Below are 25,750 nucleotides of genomic sequence, written 5' to 3'. Positions count from 1 at the left end.
GAAAACATACGAATTTTATCCAATACAGCGGAGGAAGGCGTCGCGGTGGGAACAGAAATTTTAAGTCGTGTTGGATGCTTGTATACTGGACACGTTTAAATTGCAAGGTAAGTTGCTAGTGCATTCACTTATGACATTTTAGCTGAAACTTTAGACCAAACAGTAATATAAGCAATAAGAAAACACACTTTGCCACTGTTTTTTTTTGTTTTTTTTTTGTTCACTAAAGAAAGGTAACTTTCTATTTGCAAAAGGTCAAGCAATTAAAGATTAACTCTGCCAGCACAATCACTAACCTCCAAGGTCTCTGAGTGGAACATAGGAAAACTTGTTTTATAAACTCATTTTGTACCCTGCCTTACAGTCTAGCCAAGACCCACAATAATCCACTGGGTGCACAAGAAAGGGAGAGAGAACTGAGCCACTGAGTTGCAAGCAGCAATACCTGAGAGATCTGATCCTCATCTCTTGCCTAACATGTCTAGGAAAAACAACATCACACCAACAGGTGAGTGAGGGGCTACTGAGGAGACAGAACATAGCGTAATCCAGATAAAGGATTCTGGACTGAAAGTTTTGAGTTCCTGTTAGGTAGAAAGGCAGGGTATTATTAAAGTAAATAAATAAAGTATATGCCATGCCTAGCTGTGTTCCATTCCTGATCCAGAATCTATAATCTCACCCTGAATTAGCAAGATCAAAATCTTCTTTAGAACAGTAATCATCATTGTTACCCTTGAAGGCACTTTCTTGTGTGTGTATAGTACCATCACGTCACAGCCAACCTCTGGCAACCCCAGCAAGGGGCTTTCAAGCCAAGTGAGGAACAGGTGGTTTGCCATTACCTTGCTCTGCAGAGTCTTCCTTGGAGGTCTCCCACGTACTGACCCTGCTTAGCTTCCAAGATCTGATGAGATCAAGCAATACCATGCTGCCTTCCCTCCTGAAGGCACTTGCTTAAGCTCCTAAAATGATAAAATAGAGGATAGGAGAACACTGTAAGCTACTTTACATCCCCACTGTGGAGAAAGGTGTGGTATAAATGGATGAATATTGATACGTTGCTAAGCCAAACATACTCTGAAGCTAATCTATATCTATACCACTCCTGTTTTTCTATTTCATTGAATTAAAAATGTCACTATCAACAAAATCCCTAAAGCCAACAGTTCATTCCTATTAAGAATATTACTTGAACTAATATCTAACATGCAATGAATTCCAGACCAGTTCAGCTAGGCAGTTATAGCTTTGATTACACATTTCAGTAACTGACCCCTGTAGCACTTTTAAGATAAGCTGGGTACCCGAGGTTGGGTGAGAGGAAGATTTATATAAGTCTATGTAGAAATATTACAAATATAATTTATTAGAAGCGCTTTGCAAAAAAGCATTAAAATAACACAATGGCAAAACTTAGGTTGATATCTATAACCACAAACCCAAACGCGTTTTGGCCTCTAGGGCCTTCATTAGTGGTTAGTTAAAACCTTTTCTTAAGTCTGCACACATATATAGAAATACAATGATGTAAACAAATGCAAATACAAACAGTTTAAAACCCAACCAGGTAAGTGAATATGTTGTAAAGTTTATTCTCAATTATTCAAACAACTGGTATATTGGGTTGTTGTTGTAGTACTGGTTAGTATAAGTTTCTCATATATTTTGTGTGCAGATATCAACCTGGTGAAGCAGTCTTTTAAGATATAAGCACGTTTAAGATATACATTCCCACATCATGTGAACAAAATCAGCATTAGGCACCTCACATTTCTAACAGTTTGGATTCTTTAACCTCTTAATTTTATGTAGTTATCTTTGGAAGTCCCAGCACACTTTTACTATATTTATCCAAACCAAAAACTTAAAAGGAAATGAAAAGATAATCAGCAAAGATGGACTTTCATAATTCAGAACCATTCTAATAAAGAAAAGCAGCTGGTTAAAATAGTTTTCTTAAGATTCTTCTATAATACAAGGGGAAATTAGTTAAAAGTATAGTATATAGACAGTGTGATAATGTGTGTAATGTGTGTGTAATAGAAAGAGTGAAACTTGGAAGAGATGTAATTTTTTTAACTGAATTCTACCTCTTTATTAATTTTAATTAAGGGTCGGCCAAAGTGGATGTAGGATCAGAGGTTGTGGCTGTGAGGAGTGACAAGGTGGTGCTCGATAGTACCATCGTTCCAGCAGAGATTGTCATCTGTAATGGCAAGATAGTTGATGTTCTACCAAAGAGAAGCTGGGTCCGACCCAGTGGAGAGAAGGCAAGTATGAACTAATGCATTAGAAAATAGATTGTAAGATATGTCGGAATTCTACACAGGTTGGTACAAAGCAAAATTGTCAAACTGTGTGTAGCCAGAGGGAATAAAATCCATAGGATGTGGGTTGTAGACCATATACAATGATATAGCCTCATTTGCACTAATGACTTTATAGCAGTAAAACTGACTGATGAACTGAAAGGTAAAATAATAAAACATCTCTATAAAATACTACTGTTATTTTAAAGTATTGAGATTTCCAAAGGTATTCATTTCCATTTCCAAGATATTTTGAATTGTTAAAATGCCATGTAAGTTCAACATCTAAGAGTAGTGACATTCCAAAATATGTTATAGAATTTCATACAAACAGAATTATCAGACTGTTTCATTGTCACTCTACTCTAATGGGAAATACTGAGTCAGCTTGTATTCCTTTCCTGAATAGAGTTCCTAACTAATAGCTGCTTCCCCACAGAGCATAATTACAGGTATCTCCCAAAGGTTGGATCCAGTAATCCATCATCACAGGGAACACAGATCTTTGCCACATTCCATCAGTCCCTTTAGAGCAGTGGTTCCACAAACTCAACTCCAGCGCCTCCTTGAACTATTGTAAATTAGTGAACAACACAGTTGAAAGGGGCCCACCTCTAGCACCCCCCTGCTGCCCCCTTGCCTCTTAGTGCCCTCCTAGGTAATCCCACCGCCCCCCAGGGGGTGGTACTGCCCCCTTTGGAGACCACTGCTTTAGAGGAAGGTCCATGGCTTACTGGCAGAGCATCTGCTTTGCATGCAGAAGGTCCCAGGTTCAATCCCCAGCATCTCCAGTTAAAAGGATTATGTAGCAGGTAATATGGAAAATTTCTGCCAGAGGTCCAGGGAGAGCTGTTGGCAGTCAGAGTAGACAGTACGAACCTTGAGAGACCAATGATCTGACTCAGTATAAAGCAGCTTCATGTGTTCATGTTGCCCCAATGAAGTTGATTCTTGGGGGAGGGGGTCACAGGACCCACATGGACTAATAACCATTTGGGATGAATGCTGTACTGAAGTGAGGCAAAATCACTCCCTTGTCCCTCTTCACCAAGTGCAGCTCTGTAGAAGAAAGAGAAGCAATTTTACCACTTCCCCTCTCCTCAGTGCAGCCACCCCAACCTGCATGGCTATTAGCCAATGTGGGTTCTATGACCTGGGAATCAATTTTCTGGAGGTTGAAATAGACTGCTGGAGGGTGCAGAACTTACCAAAATACATAGCATTTACCTTCCACTGATGGATCACTGGACCCAGCCCCACATTTACCACAAAACAACATTCTTCCCACACAATACAATTGGACACCAAATATATTTACCAAAGAAAAAGAAAAAGCAACTCCAGAGCACACTATTTGGAGAGGCAGCTTGTGGAAGGGAACTGAGCCCAGCCCAAAACATTACATTGCTGGGAGCTGATTATCCACTCAGTTACACAGATTTTATGCTACCAGGACTCCACTGACTTTCCTCAGAACTGAGTGAAGAATGAGGCACCATGGGCATAATGTCAGTGAGGGGCAATGAACCAATTTATACCTAATGGCACTGTGTATAGGCCAGGGTGAGGTGCCCTGTTTTTAGCCATTTTCTCCTGAGGGCTGAACTTTCAGTTGCCTGGTCAGTGACCCTTTATCACAGGATTCTGCTGATCACAGTGTCATCAATACTGCTTGGGTAATTATTGATTTATTCTGTTTGCAAATTGTCCATGAGCAGCCCACAAGTTTCTCTCACTGCTGAGTTCACAGGAGAGATTTTGGTAGGAATGCTGCTGGTACTCTTCCCTACAAAATGCAGTCCATCTGGTGCGAGTCATCAGTACAAAACACATCCGTACAAGACACTTAATGGATATTAAAATATGAGCATATGGCTCTACATAGTCATTGAATTACTGAAATGTTGGCATAGATCAAAAGAATTTTTCAGATGTAACCTAGAAAACTTGTTTTATATATTTCCATTAAGCAGTTCTGGGTTGCAAACCAGTATAGCTAGGTAATTGAGATCATATACTGGTCTATAGAATAGATGAACCTCACAGCTAAGCCCTGTGTTTCAACTAGCAAGTGTTCCTTCTGGCCGCATTTGTCCCCTGCTGACAGCTCAGAGCCTGAAATAATTTTCTATTTATATGAAAATTAACTGATTTAATCCCATTATTATTTGTTTGTTTGCTAGATAAGCACACTACTTCGGTTCAGTTGAATATTTTCTAGAAATGTTTTGGACAAATTCCTCCTAATACTGCCCCCCAAAAAATTTACATCTGTTAGTTGCTAAAATTACATCAGCTTGATATGCATGGGGGGGATTGTATGGGGAAACAATCATGTGAGCTTTCACTTCACACAAATGTGTTTCTGCCCACTGTGTTCATTAGATATGACCTACCTTCAAAAGAGTTTCTAAGTTTTCAGGTTGTTTAATTGTACACCCTTCTTTGCTACAGGGGCCGGGGCATTGTCAGCATGACAAGATATATCCCTTTCTTCACTATTATTTTTATACTATCTTCTGATTTTGTCATGTCTTCTGTCTCCTTGTCTTGCCCATGCCCAACTCCATAAACAGGGTTGCCAGGTCCCAATTTGCCACTGGTGGGAGGTTTTTGGGGCGGAGCCTGAAAAGGGTGTGGTTTGGGGAGGGGAGGGACTTCAATGCCATAGAGTCCAATTGCCAAAGTGGCCATTTTCTCCAGGTGATCTGATCTCTATTGGCTGGAAATCAGTTGTAATAGTGGGAGATCTCCAGCTACTGCCTGGAGGTTGGCAACCCTGATAAACAGCCCTGGCCTGGGCAAGTCTTGATGGAATGGTATCCAAACTATTCTTCTCTGACCTTGCTCAGAGGCAGTTTCATTGTCCTCCAAAAGCTGAAAGCCCAAGTTCAGCAGAGCCTCTTTCTAGCTAGTCTTGCCCAGACAGGAAGGAACATGAAAATTTCCTTATTGACCTTTTGCAGTACTAGTGTGAGTCTGCTTCATCCTCTGAAAAAGGTGGGGCGGTTTTATGTCTGCCTGAAAAGTGTTAGAATAATATCCCGCCACACTGCAAATAGTAATCCCAATGTACCTGATGAAGTAAAACTACAAATTATCATGTTATAATACATTTTGTTGGTCTTCCACTTGCCATAAGGCTCTTTGGATGTACAGCCTTAAAATGGTTTCATAGCACTGTACACCAGGCAGGAAATTAAGAAAACACCGTACAATTGGTTTAAAAACCCAGACATTACCAAACATTAACAAAACTTTAGAGGAAAAATAATTCCCTATGTGTTCAATGTTAATCATCTTAAGATATTGCTCAACCTAACCAATAAGAAACAACAATCCTTAAGATACTTTGGGGGTATTTGAACTCTGCGTACATTTCCTAGGGGATAACAGTAAAATAGCTTGTTGACAAATGAGAGCTTTCCCACAAAAAAGTAAGATTTAGGAAACTGTTCCTGGTATTCTGGGAAATACAGCAAATCTCTTGAGTCTTCTGATCAGCTGCTGTGATCAAGAAGTCTAGCCTTGCAACTCTCGATGATCAAATAAATTATGAAATATGTTTAGAAACTCTAACAAATGTGAACCACCATCTGCCATAGCAGGGGTATATTCACTTTACTATGTGCTGGACTATTGCTGTTGGGTTTTGAAGTGTCTGTCCTAGTTTCTGGCCCTTTAAAATGTTGTGCCATCATTCTTTCAAGCTTTCCATGACAACTCTCAAAAGCCACATTCTTAAACTGTGCTGTGAATTAAAATCCAGAATTCTAATGAGCCTGTACAGAGCACAAATATTTTCTGGGCAATACACAACCAATCATTGTTCAGTACTGAAGATCACCTTGGCATGTTCTGTAATAATGTTTGAGGCTATATACAGATGCACATAGTTTGAGTGGTGAGTCCACTGTGAATATATATGTGTTCCCTTTTTTGCCCAAACATACAACTTTCCTAAGGAATTGGGCTTCCGGTTTCCCAGAGAAGCTGGTTGTGCAGAATGATAACTGGCTGGCCCTTGTGGTTTGGATGCACTTCCCACCTCTCCTGCTGAGAGTGAAATTTAAAGTGTGTTTTTTAAGTGGCTTCTTTGAAGGAAACAGATAAGTGTTTAACCAGATAAACATGTCAGGTGCCTTTAAAGCTTGTCCTAAGCATTGGGGTGGTGGCAGCAAAAAATCTGCATTGGACTTGTAGAAATATGTCATTGCAGGAGGAAAAGCACAGCCTACCCTTCAGCAGAGAAACGGACACTGGCTCATGTAGGACGGTACAGCTATATGCACTCCTAACTTCCTGCCCTCTTCTCTTACAGGTGCTAGATGTTGGAGACCTCGTGGTCATGCCAGGGATTGTAGACCCTCATGTGCACATATGTGAGCCTGGGCACTTGGCTTGTGAAGGATTTACATCAGTGACTAAGGCTGCAGCTGCAGGAGGCATCACCACCATTGTTGACATGCCACTGTACGGTACCAGAAGGGTGGGAAGGAATATGGCTATTCCAGGCTCAGGTGCACCGCAGATAGGGGCAACCCTGAGCTCAGTGTAGTCCATACAATCAACATAAGAAAGCAATCATTGTTGGCATGGGACTCTTTTTCACTGCATTATCCTTCCTTTCTTTTACCATGAGTGCCAACACAGAAATCCAATTGTTAAGATTTGCCCCTATAGTGACAAACGTGGAGACCGCCCCCCCCCCAACTCATGAATCTATTTAAGCCAAAGATCACAGACCCTTTGTTTTGGCCAGCTGCTATTGCTTTATGTATCTCTACACAAAGCTTTTCTTTCTGTGCCCATTTCACTGATTTGTGACAAGAGTTGCTTAAGAAAGCTGCAAACAAGGCTTCTCCTCTATCTGTAGGGAAAGTGACTCATCTTAAGTCTTAAATGCTATATGTGGTCCTGCAGTGCCATCTGCTGATCATATTTAAACACTGTAGATTATGGCACCTTCCAGGAACTGTTGATTTGCACGTTTAATTCCATATCAAAGTTAGGGTTGCCATATCTGGGTTGATAAATTCCTGGACATTTTGGGATTGAGCCTGGGTAGGGGGATTGGGGAAAGGAGGAACCTCAGAGGGGTATAAAGACCCTCCAAAGCAGCCGTTTTCTCCAAGGAAACTGATCTCTGTAATCTGGAGATCAGTTGTAATTCCGGGAGATCTCCAGGTGCCACTTGAAGATTAGCAACCCTGCTTTCAAAATCCATATTTTCCCTTTTGATTGTCCTCCACACATATACATATAATTTTACCACATCATCAGTTACCCCCTCCCCATGGCAGGTGGCTCACATTTATTAATTTTAGATTCGAAAATGTCTGTATTGCCTTTCTGTTATTCAAAATAACACATTAGGCAACTCACAAAAGGATAAAAACAAATAAGGATACAACATCAGGACAGTAACATTTAATAACATAAAAAAGCGCATTAAAACCAGTGGTTCAGGAAATAATGCCATCATGGACCTTCTGAAACCAAACAGGCATATGCATTGGGAAACTTATGGTCCCTTCAGTGGTACATGAATGTTTGAATCTGATAGTCTGATGAAACAGATTTATCAGCAAAAATTCAAATTGTGATCCTGAGAAAAGGAAAACATAATCTTCAGGAATCATCACATTGAACAGAGCAGATTACAATTAAGGGAAGATTTATACTGGAACTAGACTGGGGGGGAATGATTGGAAGGAAGGGGGGAAAGAAAATAAAGATGGGGTAAGGTGAAGGAAGCAATTAGAGAAAAAAACTCTTCCTTCAGAGAATGGAAGGTTTGCCCAAACGAGGCGAACAGAAGCAAACACAAACTTGCACAAAGGAAATGCAAGCAGATAATTAGAGATGCAAAAAAAGATTTTGAGGGGCATATTGCTAAACACAAACAAAATCGGACTGTGAAGAGCTCCAGAAGGATCTCTGCATACTGGAAGAATGGGCATTAAAATGGCAAATGAGATTCAATGTGAGTAAGTGTAAAGTGATGCATATTGGGACAAAAAATCCCAACTTCACATTTACACTGATGGGATCTGTGCTGGCAGCGACAGACCAAGAAAGGGATCTTGGGGTGGTAGTGGATAGCTCAATGAAGATGTCAACCCAGTGTGCGGCTGCTGTAAAAAAGGCAAATTCCATGCTGGCTATAATCAGACGAGGAATAGAGAATAAAACTGCTGATATCATACTGCCCTTGTACAAATCTATGGTGAGACCACACTTGGAATACTGTGTACAGTTCTGGTCACCACACCTAAAAAAGGATATTACAGAGCTTAAGAAGGTGCAGAAAAGAGCAACCAAAATGATTAGGGGACTAGAGCAACTGTCCTATGGGGAGCGGTTAAGACGCTTAGGGCTGTTTAGCTTGGAAAGAAGGCGGCTGAGGGGAGACATGATAGAGGTCTATAAAATTATGCATGGTTTGGAGAGAGTGGATAGGGAGACGTTTTTTTCCCTCTCCCATAATACTAGAACACGGGGTCATCTGCTAAAGCTGGAGGGTGAGAGATTCAAAAAGGATAAAAGGAAGTATTTTTTCGCACAACGTATAGTTAAATTGTGGAACTCCCTGCCCCAGGATGTGCTGATGGCTGCCAGCTTGGAGGGCTTTAAGAGGGAGTGGACATATTAATGGAGGAGAGGGGTATTCATGGTAATTAGTTAGAATGGATACTGGTCATGCTGCATACTTATTCTCTCTAGTATCTGAGGAGCATGCCTATTATTTTGGGTGCGGTGGAACACAGGCAGGATGGTGCTGCTGCACTCGTCTTGGTAGTGGCTTCGTGAAGGCACCTGGATGGCCACTGTGTGAACAGACTTATGGACTTGATGGGCCTTGGTCGGATCCAGCAGGGCCTTTCTTATGTTCTTATGGGGTCTGTTTATTTATTTAAGAATATATATCCTGCCTAATTTCTTTAGACTCAAGGTGGCTTACAGAGCAACAGCAAGTTTCAAGGTTGCAAAACATAAGAGTCCATTAACCAAAAAAAGAACAATGTGCAGATTAAAAACATACAGCTTGATCTGTAAACAACAGTTATGAAAATTAGGGGGAAGTGCAAACAAAAATAGAAACCTGAACATAAATTGTCCAGACTCGCTCGTCACAATAATATGCAAGGCTTTGTCATATATTTTGCTACCTGGTAGTAAAAAATTGATTCCATTGATGCTTTTTGCTTGTATTAATTTGTACTTGGATTGTTTGGTGGCGAGGATTGAATTCAGAGAAACAACTAAAGATAAGGACACCTTAACAGGATTTAAGAATATATATCCTGCCTGATTTCTTTAGACTCAAGGTGGCTTACAGAGCATCAGCAAGTTTCAAGGTTGCAAAACATAAGAGTCCATTAACCAAAAAAAGAACAATGTGCAGATTAAAAACATACAGCTTGATCTGCTCAGACAGTTCACTCTCCACCAAATGCCCTCTGAAATTGAACTATCCTGATGCCTTTGTTACTTAATCTGATGATGAATATTACTCTCATTCAGTCCTTGTTATTTGAAGCCCTCTGATGCAATAGGAACTGTGGCCGAGAAATTATTTCATGATTTAGACATTTTCAACTAACCTTTCAAGACATGTAAACAACAGTTATGAAAATTAGGGGGAAGTGCAAACAAAAATAGAAACCTGAACATAAATTGTCCAGACTCGCTCGTCACAATAATATGCAAGGCTTTGTCATGTATTTTGCTACCTGGTAGTAAAAAATTGATTCCATTGATGCTTTTTGCTTGTATTAATTTGTGCTTGGATTGTTTGGTGGCGAGGATTGAATTCAGAGAAACAACTAAAGATAAGGACACCTTAACAGGATTTCCACTGCAAAGGTGATGAGAAAGTTTTGTTGTAAATAGTGGACTCTTTGACAACAGCATAAACAAAATGTCAGAAAGCAGATAACGTCAGAAAGCAGATGCCATTATAGGATTCAGCTGGCTCCTGGAGAAAAAGGGAGGGGTTCTTCATACTGTGTGCAAATTTAGGTCATGCGGACATCAGATTTGGTTCTTTGGGAAATATCAGTTAATATATTCAGTGCTTAAGATGTATTACAGGCTGCATTTAAGTGTGGCAGCTACACTGGACCAGAAATTAAATGGGACACACAGCTGAGTAACCTTATTGGTAACATCTCCTTGGCTGAAAACTTATGGCTGTTTTGTCTTGCCATTCTCCCATGAATGTAGCGAATCTCCGTTGTTGTAATGCTGGTATTAAAACTTTTTTGTTTTGTTTTTAAACCCTCAGTGTTAGGTCAACCCTTACCCAGCATCAGCCAATCACAATGTGGTGACGAAAATGATGACCACTCCCCTACTATCAGTGGAGCTGCGCATGGGAACATTCCTCCCTGATCTTTTTCTGGATTGATGCAGGGCGGAGTTCACCATGCGTTCAGTTTTTTTGATCTCAGGATAGAAAATGTGAGACATGAGAGGGACCAACCAATGACATCCTAGCCATGCATTAACAGCCCGTGTCTTCCATCTCTCTCCATCACTCAGATATAGCTGTCCTCCAACCACAACTTTGGCTGGCTTGGATAGCAAGCTGCTGTCTGCCAGGGGGCAGTGCCATATTGATGTAGCTTTTTGGGGTGGCATCATTCCTGGAAATCAGGTTTGTATCCAACTGTATCAGCTCCCTTTTGTTTGCATATTTTGGGGGAAGGCCACAAAGGCAAAAGGACCAGGGAGAATTCCAGAAGTGTTCCTCCAGTCAATAAAACAGCGAGTGAAAACATGTCCTTCCCAACACCAGAAGTTTTAAGCTGCTTTCTGTATTGCAGTGGCATGCACACAGATGCACTCTCTGAAAACAGTATGTGTTTTATAATGTGAGAATGTCTACGGAAGTGTCTTTATCTGCTTTCCTAATGTGTGTGATTGAACCAAAGTAGAATAGGTTAGATGGGCCACATGAGTCACCCAGCTGGCTGGGTCTTGGTGGTGGTGTTCAGGAGAGGCAGCCCTTAGCCATATTGACCCACTGGAACTTTTCCTGGTGGCCATAATGGCCAATCCACCCCTGGATCCCCAAGGAGGATTTCTGCAGAAGGTAGGGATTTCTATTTGCAGAGAGCAACTTGCCTGCAGCCCAAAGTGCCCTCTAAAATACAGGTAAACCTCAGAAGCAACATAAGCGAGAAGTCGGAGGTCTGCAGCAGGAGGGGGATATTGTTTAAAATCCACTCCCTTTCACCCACAGAAATTTTCTGTGGGATCCAAGCCAATACTTTGGCATTCTCTCATACAAAATCCCAAGAGAAACAGCCCTGAAGGTCACAGACAATCTTAAACAATTGGGAGCTAACATGTCAGAAATATCCTTGTCTGCTGAGATTCCTGTAATTTTATCAAAAGGTGCAATCTAAACTGAGCCCCTGAAACATGCTTTACTTGTCGTATGCTGTCTTGTCATCACATCAATGAGAATCCATGCAGAATTAAGGCTCTGAGTGTTCAACAAATTTCCAAAAGGTTGCCTCCTTAGAAGGATTATCTCAAGGCAAGGATGGCAATGCCTTTGTATGGAGAAAGGGGGAAAGTGTTAATCAAAAGAACCACTGATGTGAAGGAAGTAGCTATTGTGTTATAAGAACAGCACAATCACACAGAGACACTTCTGTACTTAATTAGGAACTCTTGATTTACAAAAAAAAAAAAGCCCTATCTAGAAGACTAAAGGCAAAATGAAGAACAAAAAAAAAACCATTTGCTTTTCGTTTGATCCTAACTTATAGGCTTACCAAGTTTCTGCTGAAGCGGGGGTATTCCCCCCCCCCTCAGCTGAGTAGTGTTAGAAAAATAAAGAACAAAATAGGGGGTTGATGGCCAGCATCCCAACATGTGATTGGAAGTGACGTCAGTGCATCACTAACGTGGTGTAGTTAAGAGCGGTGGTTATGAGCGGTGGACTCTAATCTGGAGAACTGGGTTTGCTTTCCCACTCCTCCACATGAGTGTTGGATGTTAATCTTTTGAACCAGGTTTGTTTCCCCACTCCTACCCATGAAGCCAGCTGGGTGACCTTGGGCTAGTCACAGCTCTCTTAGAGCTCTCTCAGCCCCACCTACCTCACAGAGTGTCTGTTGCGGGGAGGGGAAGGGAAGATGATTGTAAGCCGGTTTGATTCTTCCTGAAGTGGTAGAGAAAGCCGGCATATAAAAAACCCTTCTTCTTCTTCAGGGGCACTCTGGTGTTCAGGCAAAAATAAACCATATAGTTTTACCCGAATGCTAGACCACCCCTAGCATCACACTTATGTCACATGGAAATTGACATCAGTACATTGCCAGTGATGCCATTACGTCATCAGCGAGTTCCCCCACTGCCTTGGTGATTCTCCAGCTGGTTTCCAGCCTTGTGCCGGCAACCCTAATAGCTCATTCTGTATCCTTCAGATGAGAAGAGCAAACTGGCTCCATCACAAAGCATTGTGTGTCTTGCTGACTCCTTAGAGCTGAATTATCACTAATTTAAAAGGTGGGCCTTTTTTCAAGCTATGCTGAAGAATTGTTCCAGTATATTCCAGCCAAGTATCTGGGTTTATGATATCTGTTCCTCTTCCAACATAAATCCCATTCATTTTAATGTGTCCTACACGGATACCATTATTTAGCTGAATGACCAGAAACATGCGGGAGGGGCAAATAATCTGGTACTTGTGTAGTCATAATTAGTTTGTTCTAATTGTGGCTGGATGCCTGCAGCAAATTTTATGATACAGAACCTAACATACCCCATGGCCATTTTTGTGCCGTCCTCCTTTCTATTTTGTTACCTTCACCTCATGCTGCCTGGGACTGCGTGTCCATATTCTGCATTAGGCCGAGCTCCTGCCAATGCTGAAAGCTGGTGTCCCTGGATTCCAGTGCTTCCTGATGGCCACTGGAGTGGAGGACTTTCCCCATGTATGTCTGCAGGACTTGCATGTGGCAATGAACGAACTGCAAGACACAGAGTGTATGCTCCTGGTAAGAGTCTGGGGCTTCTGGGTTTCTATTCCAGCCCTATTCCTTGAGATTAACTACTATGCCTCATCACAGCTCCAACAATTTCCTAATTTGGATGGTAAGATTCATATTATCTTAACTCTTGTTTGTGAGTGACCACAACAGAGAAAATAACTGAAACTCAACATTCAGCTAAGCCTTAGACATTGCTATGAACTGTATTAGTGTTTGGATTGTAGGAAATAGCTTGTCTGTCCTATTTCTAGAAAATGTCTAAGTCCTAGAAAAGCAAGGAGTTGTTATGACTGCTGTCTCATCACATGGGCAATTTGATATTTTTGCTTAGGACTTCCTTCCTTTGTTTTATTTTAACTTTCTGGTGTCAGTATACCTTGCCACAAATTTGATGATGGGCAAAAAGGAGGGATGCTGTGTTGTTATATTTCCCACAACACGTTCAGAAAGCTTGATGTTAATTATTCTATTTGGAATTTTCCCTCCAGTTCCATGCTGAACAGAAGCCAAACCACTGGACACCTGTACTACAGGGTATGTATGATGATAATTCTAACCTGTATCTGTCCTTTTATGCCAGCAGATAATTTACTTTATATACCTCCTTTCAATAAAAAGTGCTCAAAGCAATTTACAGCAGAGTAAAATAAAATAAATAAAAATAAATAAAAAGCCATTTTATTTATTTGTTTGCTTGTTTGTTTAAGGTACAATAACGAGTCAGTTATTGTATTGTTTGTTTAAGATACAATAAAGTTGTTTAAGATACAATAAAGTGTCAGTAACATCATTAAAATACAAGAAAAATGAATAAAACGGAATATGGAAATAGTGCCACTTCACTTGCCCCTCCATTTCTTTTACCTCTCACTCAATGGCTGTCTGGAAAACGCAGGTCTTAAACCCATCTGGAAGACCTTTTGGGGTGTAGCCATTCTCACCTCTTGTGAGATGGAGTTCAAAGTTGGAAAGCAACAACTAAAAATGTCCTCCCTGGATTCCCACCACCCAGACCTCTGCTGCTTCCCAGGGGAAGGCTCCCTGGACCAGCCTCAAATCTTAGGTTGATTGATACGGGTGGAAGGTACTCTGGGTTTTAAAGGTCAAAAGCAGCACCTCTTGAAAACAGATCTGAAGTCAGATTGGATGATATAACACTAGCTTAATATGCTTATTCCAGTGGTTACCTGAAAGGACCCTAAATTAAATAATAGAGGACATCATTAAAGTGAACAACAATGTTAGGCGAATAACGGATGAGACAATAGCTCCTGCCAGTAAACAGTCAGGATAAATACCTGAGATACTGGCAATGGATGGAAGAAGACATAGGATGGAACAAGATCTGGGCAGCACCAGAAATTAATTGGGAAGGAAATTGTAGGCACCTGTCCCTAAGAAAATTAATTTGCTGCGCATAAGCTCTTGGAATAACTTTTCTTAACCCATCCAAGACCTTTGCAAAGATCTATTTTCCTGGAATTCCTGATCTGCAACCAGTACTCGTACTAACATTTCTGTACGCACTGGCAAACCACCCCATAAACAAAGTCTGCCTAGTAAACGTCGGGATGTGATGTCACCCCATAGGTCAGGATGGAATGACGTGGTGCTTGCACAGGGGACCTCTACCTTTTACTATATTTTACAGGTTGGCAAGTGTGTTTCTTAATTTTTCTCCCTGCCCACACAGACGCCATAGAGTACAGCACATTCTTGGACTCATACCCTGATACTATGGAAGTGGAAGCCACCTTCACCATTGCTGAACTCTGTCTCCAGTACAAGTGAGAAAATGGCCTTCTTACCAGTTTGACTTTTTCTCTTTTTTCCATGAGCTTGGTTTGGGTGTACGAAATGTCTGTGGAGCTAGCTTGTGGCAAGCTGTAGGAACCATGGCAGAAGTGTGCCTGATGGTCAACCATATTTGGGATGCAGAAACTTGAAAGCAATCAAAGGCATATTATTGGTGTTACAAGGGTCAAGATGTCACACTTGTACATGACTCATGAACCTAAAAATTCTGAGTCAGAGAATTAGAACTAGGAAACCATGAAGAATCCAAAAGTAACTATAGCCAAATATCTTGACCCATCAAGGCACACAACTCAGGCATTTGAAATTGCTAGTCACACAAGTCACATGGAAGAGCAAAATTTGAGCCAAGTAGCACCTTAAAGACCAACAAGATATCCAGGGTATACGCTGTCAAAAGTCAAAGACTCTTTAAAGCTTATACCGTGGAAAACTTGTTTGTATTTAAGGTGATACTGGACTCAAATCTTACTCTTCTAATGCAGACCAACATGGCTACCCACCTGAAAAAGTCACATAAACTTAGTTTTAAAACACTGGCAAAATATTAGAAAATTTCAGATTGTCAAAATAAATGTTACTGAAAAAATGATTCTGAAAAGAAATTTAGAAACAGCTTTTTGCATTTAATAGATTTCATTTGTGCCCTATCCTGTTGTGATGGACAGGTGAAGAATCATGAGTTGTCCCAGTCATAGAACTTTGAGTGACAGGAAGTTTGAAAAGAAATAAATCCTGAGAAGTGGCCGTTGAGAAAGACTGTTAAAGAAACTGACTGTTTATAACTGACTGTTGAAGCTGACAGTTGAGGCTGGCAGCCAGAGTGAGAGGAACACAGTTGTGAAGGATCAAGAAGGATCAAGTGTGTGTAAGGGAAGTAATTTGAGTGACCTTCCCTAAGGGAAATAGCTTCTAAGTGAAGAGGGTGATCCCTAACCAGTTTTAAGGGGGGGAAACTGTGGAAACTGTGACTCCAACAACATTTGAAATATTGTTTCAAGAAGCTTATGTCTATGCAACTAAGCAGTAATGCCAAGGGTTTCCATCTCCATATATATCAAAAATATCAACACCTGTCTATGAAATACATTAGTTACATCCTAATTACAAAATATCTGTTGTTTACCAACATCCTAAGTTTCCACATTCCTGTTTGTTACCTGCCAAGTTTATTTTCTGAAACCTCCCTGCAAACCTGACTTTTTCATTCCCCCAAAAGAAATACCGGTAAATAAAACAGTTTTGAGTTTACATTTAATTAAGCCTCTCTTGTGCCATATTCTATCCCCCAACCATCTTAAGTGTCGGACAGAAAAACAACAAGAAACAAGTCGTAAGTCTCTGGAGTGATAGTAATGGTTGGTGAGGGGGAAATAAATAAAACAAGAGGAGATCTGTCATACCTGTGCTCCTATTTCTTGAATATGTTTAATCAAATCTGACCATGCTTCAAAACCAAATGCTGTACTACAGAACCTCTACATTTACTCAAGGAACCACAGACTAAATTGATCAGCCAAACTGAGAGAGGTTTGAAACTTAATCATCTTCTTTCATCTTCAATGAAACTTAATCATCTTCTTTCAACCTTACAGGGTGCCGTGCCACATCAGCAACCTGTCCTCTGCACAAGCCTTGCCCATTATCAAGGATGCACGCCAAAAAGGAGCACCAATCACTGTAGAAACCACCCACCACTACCTCAACCTGTCATCTGAATGCATTCCTCCAGGAGGCACATACTACAAATGCTGCCCTCCTATCAGGGAGAAAAGTAACCAGGTGAGGAGTGTCCATGAAATACATGGGAAATGAGGGAAACAAGATGTAGAGGAAAGTATATCAGCATAAAGGGCACACACTAAAGATGTAAATTAAGAGGTGAGAGGATGTGTGCCTGAAGACAAATTTGCTGAGGAGAAATTGGTAGCAAGGTCAATAAGAATTCGGTTACAACAAAATAAACCAGTATTTGTGTGATTATTGGTTAGGCCAATACAGGAATGAATGCCTGAGGACAGTGTTACCCCAAGGATAATCACAGCCATCAACTTTCCCTTGCCTGAATTCAGGTTCAGTTTATTAATCCTCTTTCAGATTCCAAAGGTTCAAGGAACCCATTGATTCTCCTGGATTTTATGAAAAAAAGGAAACAGAACTGGATATAATCAAGCATATTGATGACATTGCACTCTAGACTGATCAATAATCTCTCCCAGTATCTGAATACAGATATTAAATATCATTGGAGAGACAAAATGAAACTTTGCAGTACTCACAGAGTAGTTCCCAGAGGATGAGACAAAATCATCCAATATTATCTTCTGGGACCATCCCATCAGGTTAGAACTGAATCACTGCAAAGTAGCATCTCCTGTTCTTAGGACAGTTCAAAAGGATTTAATGTTCCACCAGATGTAGCTAAGAAGACAAGAAGAATCAACATGCCGCCTATATACCTGTAGACGCACATCATCAAATAAAGCAGTTCCCTTTCCATGCCCAATCTATTTTGCCTTGACAAGCCAACTCTCATGTTGTTGTCATTATGTCTTAGATTGAGGTCCCGGCCATGGTATCCATGGGTACCATGGTGCCCGCTGACACCTTTTCTGGTGCCCACCAAGTCTTTTTAGGAAATGTGCCGGGCCAGGGCACCAGCAAGGCTTCTGATTGACTATTGAAGATTTGAATGGCTGTGCAGATTTTTCAAAATGTTGCTTTGGCAGCAGCTGCCAACGCAACACAAGGATCTGCACTGCATTACTGAAGTTAAACTGTGACAATTTTGTGCTCAGTTCTGCTTCCTGTGGCAGCCATTTTGTTGCTGCACCCACCTTGCCCACAGGCTCAAAAAAAGTTGGGGAGCCCTGTCTTAGATTCTACCCTGGAAATTTTCCAATAGTATGAGGTAAACCTACTGCACCCTGATCTGAATAGCCCAGGCTAGCTAGCCTGATCTCATCAGATCTCATCAGATCTCAACCTAAGCAGGGTTGACCCTGGAAAGTATTTGGATGGGAGACCTCCAAGGAATACCAGGATCCTGATGTGGAGGCAGGAAATGGCAAACCATCTCTGAACATCTCTTGCAGTGGAGACCCCACCAGGGGTCACCATAAGTCAGATGTGACTTGATGGCACCCCCCGCCCCCGTGCTAACTCTCTTAGCTGGAATATCAGTGGATGAGTTTGCCCTGTGTGTACTGGCCCTGTCATAGTTCTGTGACTTCACCTTGCCCAAAAAGAAAGGTGAAATGTTTCCTTGAATTCCTTATCTGCTGTGGTTCTCTTGTATCTTCAGGAGCAGTTATGGGCAGCTTTGCAGAAAAGACACATAGACATGGTTGTCTCAGCCCACACTCCATGTTCCCCGAAGATGAAAGATCTGAGCAATGGAGATTTCCTCAAGGCCCAAGAAGGGATTGCCTCACTACAGTTTGGTAAGATGTATATGAGCAGCATCATTCATTGGAGTCTGCTGCTATTTTAGTTTTCCTCATTCTATGAAGAGATGCTGCTAAAATATGAAGGTCCTTTCTCACAGCCAAAGAACATCTGACATTCAGTTGCCCCATATTTCTTTACCATAGCTGGTCAATGCCCCCATTCAAAGCTTCCCACACCTTAAAGTACAAGTATATATTAGTTCAGTTTTTAAACTGTGGAAACTCACTGAACTAATTCTTTTGAAAGGAAGGTTCAATAAATGAGAGGCTGGCACCCAAATGTAGTTACTATGAAGTAAGTCCCATCAAATTCAACATACTTCTATGTAAATTGAGGCTAGAGCTCAATTTGTAGAACTCTTAGCACATTAATCAATTAAATCTGTATATATTTTGAATTGTGTGTGTGTGTGTTAAGTGCCGTCAAGTCGCTTCTGACTCATGGCGACCCTATGAATCAATGTCCTCCAAAATGTCCTTTGACAGCCTTGCTCAGATCTTGCAAACTGAGGGCTGTGGCTTCCTTTATTGAGTCCATCCATTTCTTGTTGGGTCTTCCTCTTTTCCTGCTGCCCTCAACTTTTCCTAGCATGACTGTCTTCTCCAGTGACTCTTGTCTTCTCATAATGTGACCACAATACAATAGCCTCAGTTTAGTCATTTTAGCTTCTAGGGTCAGTTCAGGCTTGGTATTTTGAATTAAGAAATGCTAATTCTGAAGTTAACAAATGTACTTGTTTATTGGTGAAGCACACAGGTGTCATCTTAGTAGAAGCATTCATTTCCTTCCTGTACGAACTGTAGTTCTTCTAAGTAATAGTATTAAACATAGCTAAAATCTGCAGATCAATATGGCTCTTAGAGAATCATATGTACCCTGACCGGACATCTAGTTTCCATAGTACACATGTCTAGCAGTGCTTCAGCTCTTCATTTGTGTCTTGCTCATGCAGAGTCAAGAGGTAGTATTATCATTAAAATAAAATGGTGAGATTAATGAAGTATGACTAATGCATCAAGAATAAAACAGCAGTTGTTTTCACTCGTTTTTGTTTAAGACATTTATATCCTACCTTCTTGTAGCAATTGATCCTGTTCTTATAGACTTTTAGCAAAGCTTCTGATTGAGGAATTCTGAGTGACTACAAGTGATTTTTCTCTGATAATGAACCAGAACAATATTTTCTTCTCCAAATGTGTACTGGAAATCACACAGGTCTCCCTCTCTTCTGGACTTCTGCCAAACCCAGAGGGTTTTCTTTACATGATGTAGTGCGACTGATGTGCAAAAATCCTGCTGTTCTGAGCAGACTGGAAGACCGCAAAGGGTCACTCAGCCCAGGGATGGATGCAGATTTAGTAATCTGGAATCCAGACAAGGAGTTTCAGGTAACTATGGAAACTGATATGAGTCAAATTGTTATTTTGTGAGCTGTTTGGGGGGCCTAGATTAGAAAGAAAGGCGGGGTATAAAGTTAATCAGTAAACTTTTATTTTAAAAGACACATTATGTTGTCATTATGGAAAACAAGGCCATTTCATAATGCCAGACAGAGAATAATATGTGGAAGAGCCACTCACAGCCCATTCCTGAGCTGAGGCGTATGGGGACGGCGGGGAAGAGGCGCAGCGGCGCCTCTTCCTAAGCCGCTCCCCGTACACCGTTTTTAAAAAGCCATTTCGTGGCTTTTTTTGTTTAACCGGGGCCTTTTGCCCCATAGGGAATAGCGAGGCTGTGCCTGCTAAAAAGCAGGTGCAGCACCGCCATTCCCAGTGCCAGCGGAAGTGGCCGAAAGGGGCTAGGGAGCCGCCTGATTGGCGGCTCCTCCCCCCGCCCCGGAACGCCCCCCTCCTGCGCCGGCGTGGCCTCATCACGCCATTGCTGGCGCCACGGAGAGGCCACACCAACGGAGGTGAGAGGCGCAGTCCCGCGGTGCTCGACCTCCGCCGGGAATGGCCTCGCCATTCTCAGGAATGGGCTGTTATTTCTGGAAGTTTTTAATATAAAGGACACCACACAATAGTTATCATGCTGTTGAGTCTAGTCTTTGCTCCTTGTTTTGATGGGCTTGGACTGCAGGTTGTAGAAGCAGGTTTTGTAAGAATGTTCACTGAGGCATCAGTTTCTTTTAATGTTTGTGACCTGTGAACCTGTTTTTCATATCCCAGGGTATGATTTAAAGGTACATGAAAAGGTAATCTTGTTGAAGCTAATCAGGACCGGATCTGGTCAGTGCTTGGTGGGGAACTTAAGTATGCTGCTTTGAGTTTCAGGATGAAAGGAAGGTAGGATACCATAAATACGAGGTAGAGCTAGGGAAATTTCTGTTTATTTACTAATTTTATTTCGTTAGTTTTCTGTACTCTAGCGTCCCCAAGGAAGCTCACATCAATAATAGAAAATATTTGAAATTTAAAACATGTAAAACCGTTGGATTTTAAAACATCATTGTAAAACCACAGAGGACAACAATAAAAGTGAACATGGCAAAGCAATAGGGTTACCAGTTCTGGGTTAGGAAATACCTAGCGGCTAGGGTTTGGGGAGGCAAGGGTCCTCAGCAGAGTATAATGCCACAGAGTCCACCTTCCAAAAGCAGCCACTTTGTCCAGGGAAACTGATCTTTGTAGTCTAGAGATCAGTTGTAATTGGGAGAGATTTCCAGGCCTTACCTGGAAGTTGGCAACATTACGAAGCAGTCAGTCAACTGAAAGGCATTGCAAAACATTAAAAATTGCAGGTTTCTTCAGAGGGCCTGTAAAGGCAGTCACCTTTCGTGGAGGGAAAAGGCCCTCCCATGAATCCCTGGCTGCCAATCTTACCTCAGACAAAGCAGGTTCTTTCAGGAAGGCCTAGAGATGCCAGCCTCCAGGTGGAACCTGGGGATCTCCCAGAGTTACAGCTCATCGCCTGACTACAGAGATCAATACCCCTGGCGAAAAGGGCTACTTTGGAGGGTGGACTCTATGGCATTGTACCCCTCTGAGATCCCTGTCATCTCCAGGCTCCACCCCCAAATCTCCAGAAATTTCTCAACCTGGAGCTGGTAACCCTACCCCCCCCCAAACCCCCACTGGTGGCCAGGAAGGACCTGGCAACCCTAGGAAGGCCCCATTCACTGATCTCAGCTAGGACAGGTTGAACTGAGAGGAAGTGATCCTAGGGCATTAAAGACTAAAACTAATTAAGATATTAGTTTGACATAGCACAAAGGCATCAGGTTTGAGGAAATATTCTCTCTAATCTGACAAAGAACATCTCTGTTTTTTCTCAGGTGAATAAAGATATCATTCATCACAAGCATAAGGTATGGAATAATATTGCCTCATCTGCTTGATTTACTGCACTCCAGTGGCCATCAGGAGAAAGATTTTTTTAATGTGGGTGGTGACAGCATGATGTCATTTCTGAGATTTTCCCTGAAGTGACATCATGCCTCTCTAGAAATTGCTAGAAACTTTATGATTTTACCAGATGGAGTTTTTGGTGCTTCCTTGAGAAGTGTAGTCCTTGAATGCTTCCTTGAGAAGAAATAGCTGAACTTGGGGATGTACAGAGAACATGAGGGCTTCTCAACAGCAGCAGAAGTCTCATGAAAATATAGTCATCTCGGGGGGAGGGCTCTGTATCAGAAGATCGGCCTCTTACAAATTCATTTTGTTTTCACCTGTTTTATGCATTCACCCATACAGGCATCTGTCACCACTAATATGCTAGGGGGGAGGGTAATTTTAATACCAGGCATCTTAGGTTAGGGATATTAAATAGACAAATACATAGCCCAGGGTTCTGGCTTTTACATTCTCATTGTCTTTACTTCCTTTACCACCCTAGCTGACACCCTACTTGGGGTTCCAGATTCGTGGTGAGGTCTTTGCAACTCTTGTCCGTGGCAGGCTGGCTTACCTGAATGGGAAATTTGCCCCCAAACCACAAGGAGACCTGCTTGCAACTCAGAGAAAAATGCCAACGAGAGTCGCTTCTCCTTATTACTAGTGGGTGAAAGTGAGAGCAACAAATGTACTGGCCAACCTAAAGTACCCCAGACAAAAGAAAAATGCAGGTTCCAGGAAGAAATGGAGTGGCAAAGAATGGCAACAGACATAAAAAGCCATCCCATAACCCATACTGAGGTCAGTTCACAATGAGGACAGCTACAGAGGACTCAGATATTGCCACAGCTGATACATAAATAAATGAGCCTACGGTGTCAACTGATATGTCAGTTATATACGAAAATGGAACAGAAAAAAGAGACATTCTTGGATCAGCATATGGTCAAAAACTCATCCTTTTTTAGTCTCCAGTAAGATAAATAAAGGTGATCAGACCTGTGGAGAATCCTGTCTTGAAAGATATGGAATATTTTTTCTGTTGTTGCTGCTTAATCTCAATAGATTTCTTATGCATGTTATCAAATCTAGCAAATCCCAGTGCTTTCAGTGAATGGGATAGCAATCATCTATGGGGGTGCAATCACTTGTCAATAAAAGCTATCTGTTGATTGTGATCATTTGAAACTAGATGATGCAGAAGCTTCGATGGAACATATCTGTCACAGAAATGAACTATTGATCCCCTAATCAGGGTTTGATCAAAAAGGGATGTCTGGTTAATATATTTGAATTATGTACCTTAAGAGTTTTGTACTTTTCATTTTTAGGAGTTCTTAATTTTGTCCTTTCTCTGACAGTGCCTAAGATAATGTAAGCCACCTTGCAGACAAAATGAATCTTTGATGCAGCAAATAGGTTCTGGTCTGGTGTCAGTGGGAAAGGCAGCATATTCTTATTGTAATAAATATAAGTAAATATTGTAATAAATAAAATAAATTGTCCTGCCTCTGCCAGCTAAGCAACCCTGAATAATATCGCTTTCCTTGTAAAAATGTTTGACTTCACTTGAAAATCCTTGGGTACAGAGACATGTTGTCAAAATGAAAGGATGCCACTGATGTGCTGTAACGCACATCTGCCAGACCATTTAGACTGCTGGTAACTGGCAAGGGATCATGCGGAGCAGCGCTAAATGAAAACTGAGAAGACTTAATATCAGAAACACAATGAAAAGCTATGCCAGTAATAGGAAGGACGCTCAGAACCAAATGACTCACAAAGAGCTTTTTAAAAAAGTAAAACCCCAAAGGAAGATTGAAGAGAAATGATCCAGCCACTTAAGTCAAAGTACCTGCACTTATGGTAATTTACAATGCAATGCTAAACAGAGTTATACCCTCCTAAACCCATTGTGCTCAATGATCCTAAGAAGGCTATAACTGCTTAGAGTTACAATATTAGACCCATTGCTTCTAGTCCAAAACTGATCATAGTCAATTAAGCCTAACCTAAATTTATTCACCGCAGCATGGCACCACATACTGTATTTTCCACAGTACACACTTGATGTGGAAATACACATTTCTGTGCTCTCAAGTCTGCATACATCTGGAGAGCCACAGGTGGTTGGGATTCCATAGCACAATATTAGAACTTGGAATGAGTGCTAATACTTTTATAGAAATAATGTTAAGGTAATTTTACTGTAACCAATTCCAAATAAAGCCTCTAAGGTTTCATTAGGGATCTGGTACTGTTTTATTTACATAGGGCACTGAACTCAATGCCCTGACCTAGATGGCCCAGGCTAGCCAGGTCTCGGAGGCAAAGCAGGGTTGGCCCTGCTTAGTATTTGGATAGGAGACCACCAAGGAATTCTAGGCCATTTATGCTTGGTTATTAGCCTTGCAATCCCTGTGGGACTGCTTTGGGGCTTCTTTTGAGTTAAAAATCTCAGGGATTCTCCCAATTTCAGACACAGCGTTCCTTCCCCCCACCCCATTGGTCAATTAATATACCAGCAGGGGGGAGGGAGTGCTGGGAGAGGGACTCAAAAGCTCCATATTTTGCTGGAGATGAATAATGGAGCACAAGGTAGTCCTGGAAGATCTTCAGGGCAAAAAGCCCCAATGAGTACAGTTCTTAGAATTCAGATCAGAAACGTGTGTCTGCTGAGTGGCAAACCCAGGGCAAATTTCCCCTGCATTAATGACCCTAGGATTGTGATGCGGAGGCAGGCAATGGCAAACCACCTCTGTTAGTCCCTTCCCTTGAAAACCCTATGGGGGTCGCCCTAAGACAGCTGCAACTTTGCGGCACTTTACACCACGCACACAGAACTCAATGGAACTCAATGGAAAATGCCCTGTTAAGACTGATAGTATAGGTAATGCTGCAGTGCTTGTAAATAAAAATGTAAATAACATGTTTGAACAGCAAATTACTTTGCTCACAATGCTCATTTCCCCTTGACTGAGGCCCCCATATTGCTCAGGTTGGTGATTTGCTTGCAAGTTAAAATTAGCAATAGGTCAGTTGTATGTTACCAGAGATTATCCCCCTGCTGTTTCCCAACAGCTGGTGACTGTGTTCTGTAACAGTCTATGATTTAAGGAAGACATCAGGGAAGCTCTTTTGAGTTTACTTGGCCAGCTATCACATCAAAGAAAAGCTCAGATAACAGTGTGGTCTCATGATACAAACACAGACACATCCCAACTAAATCAATAAAGCACAAAGAAAGGTGCAATAAATACCTAAAGGTACAATAAATGCCTAGAGAAAGAGAGACTGGCAGGATACAGAAGAAGCTTTCCTTTATCATATGGAAGTATGCGTCGGATGCCAGGAACTTCATTTTACAATGCATTATGAATGTTTTTCCTGGTTGAATCTTTTACAATTAATGCCATAAATGAATGCAATCACCTGAGGCCTTTTGAACAATTCATTCCTCATGAACAAGGAATTTCACTGTATGCCTCATTAGCTGCTGCTTCATATAGAAGTTCGTCATTACTTCTGTTACCATCTTGAAAGGTGAACTGTTTCAAGCAGCCACCTCCTGCATGGGGAAAATGTAGCCCCTGTCCTCATGCAATGGTCCCAATATAAACTGGGGCCCCACATACTTGATAACTGGGTTTTTTAAAAATGCTGAGAGCTCTGGCTACAGAATTCCCAGTGGTTCATCTGATGTGGCCCGAAAGGTTTAGTAGCAGTTCTCAAATATCTGAAAGGATGCTGGAAGAACAGATTGCCAAGGATGCTGAGAGAAGAACAGTTAGGATTGCCAGGTCCCTCTTCGCCACCAAAGAGAGGTTTG

The 25,750-nt window shown here is 41.5% G+C and overlaps 1 protein-coding gene across 1 annotated transcript; it reads left to right on the top strand.

The window, feature by feature from the left end:
• The first annotated feature begins 477 nt into the window (after positions 1-477).
• On the top strand, positions 478-22,585 carry LOC130478277 (allantoinase, mitochondrial-like). Its single transcript, XM_056850427.1, has 12 exons — positions 478-508; positions 2,116-2,273; positions 6,634-6,785; positions 10,860-10,974; positions 13,184-13,330; positions 13,813-13,858; positions 15,018-15,111; positions 16,735-16,921; positions 18,444-18,582; positions 19,805-19,977; positions 21,864-21,896; positions 22,424-22,585. The coding sequence occupies exons 1-12, from the start codon at positions 478-480 to the stop codon at positions 22,583-22,585; spliced, it is 1,437 nt and encodes a 478-aa protein (XP_056706405.1).
• Positions 22,586-25,750: the final 3,165 nt, after the last annotated feature.

The sequence above is a fragment of the Euleptes europaea genome, chromosome 5 (assembly GCF_029931775.1).
Source record: "Euleptes europaea isolate rEulEur1 chromosome 5, rEulEur1.hap1, whole genome shotgun sequence".
Lineage (NCBI taxonomy): Eukaryota > Metazoa > Chordata > Lepidosauria > Squamata > Sphaerodactylidae > Euleptes > Euleptes europaea.
Note: the sequence above shows the minus strand (reverse complement) of the source record. Positions and strands in the feature narration are given on the sequence as shown.

Bases quoted from the DNA above. Each gene is read 5' to 3' on its own strand.
- LOC130478277 (XM_056850427.1), top strand. From the start codon at position 478: ATGTCTAGGAAAAACAACATCACACCAACAG. The intron at 509-2,115 runs GTGAGTGAGGGG...ATTTTAATTAAG, and splicing joins AAACAACATCACACCAACAG to GGTCGGCCAAAGTGGATGTA. The intron at 15,112-16,734 runs GTGAGAAAATGG...TCAACCTTACAG, and splicing joins GAACTCTGTCTCCAGTACAA to GGTGCCGTGCCACATCAGCA.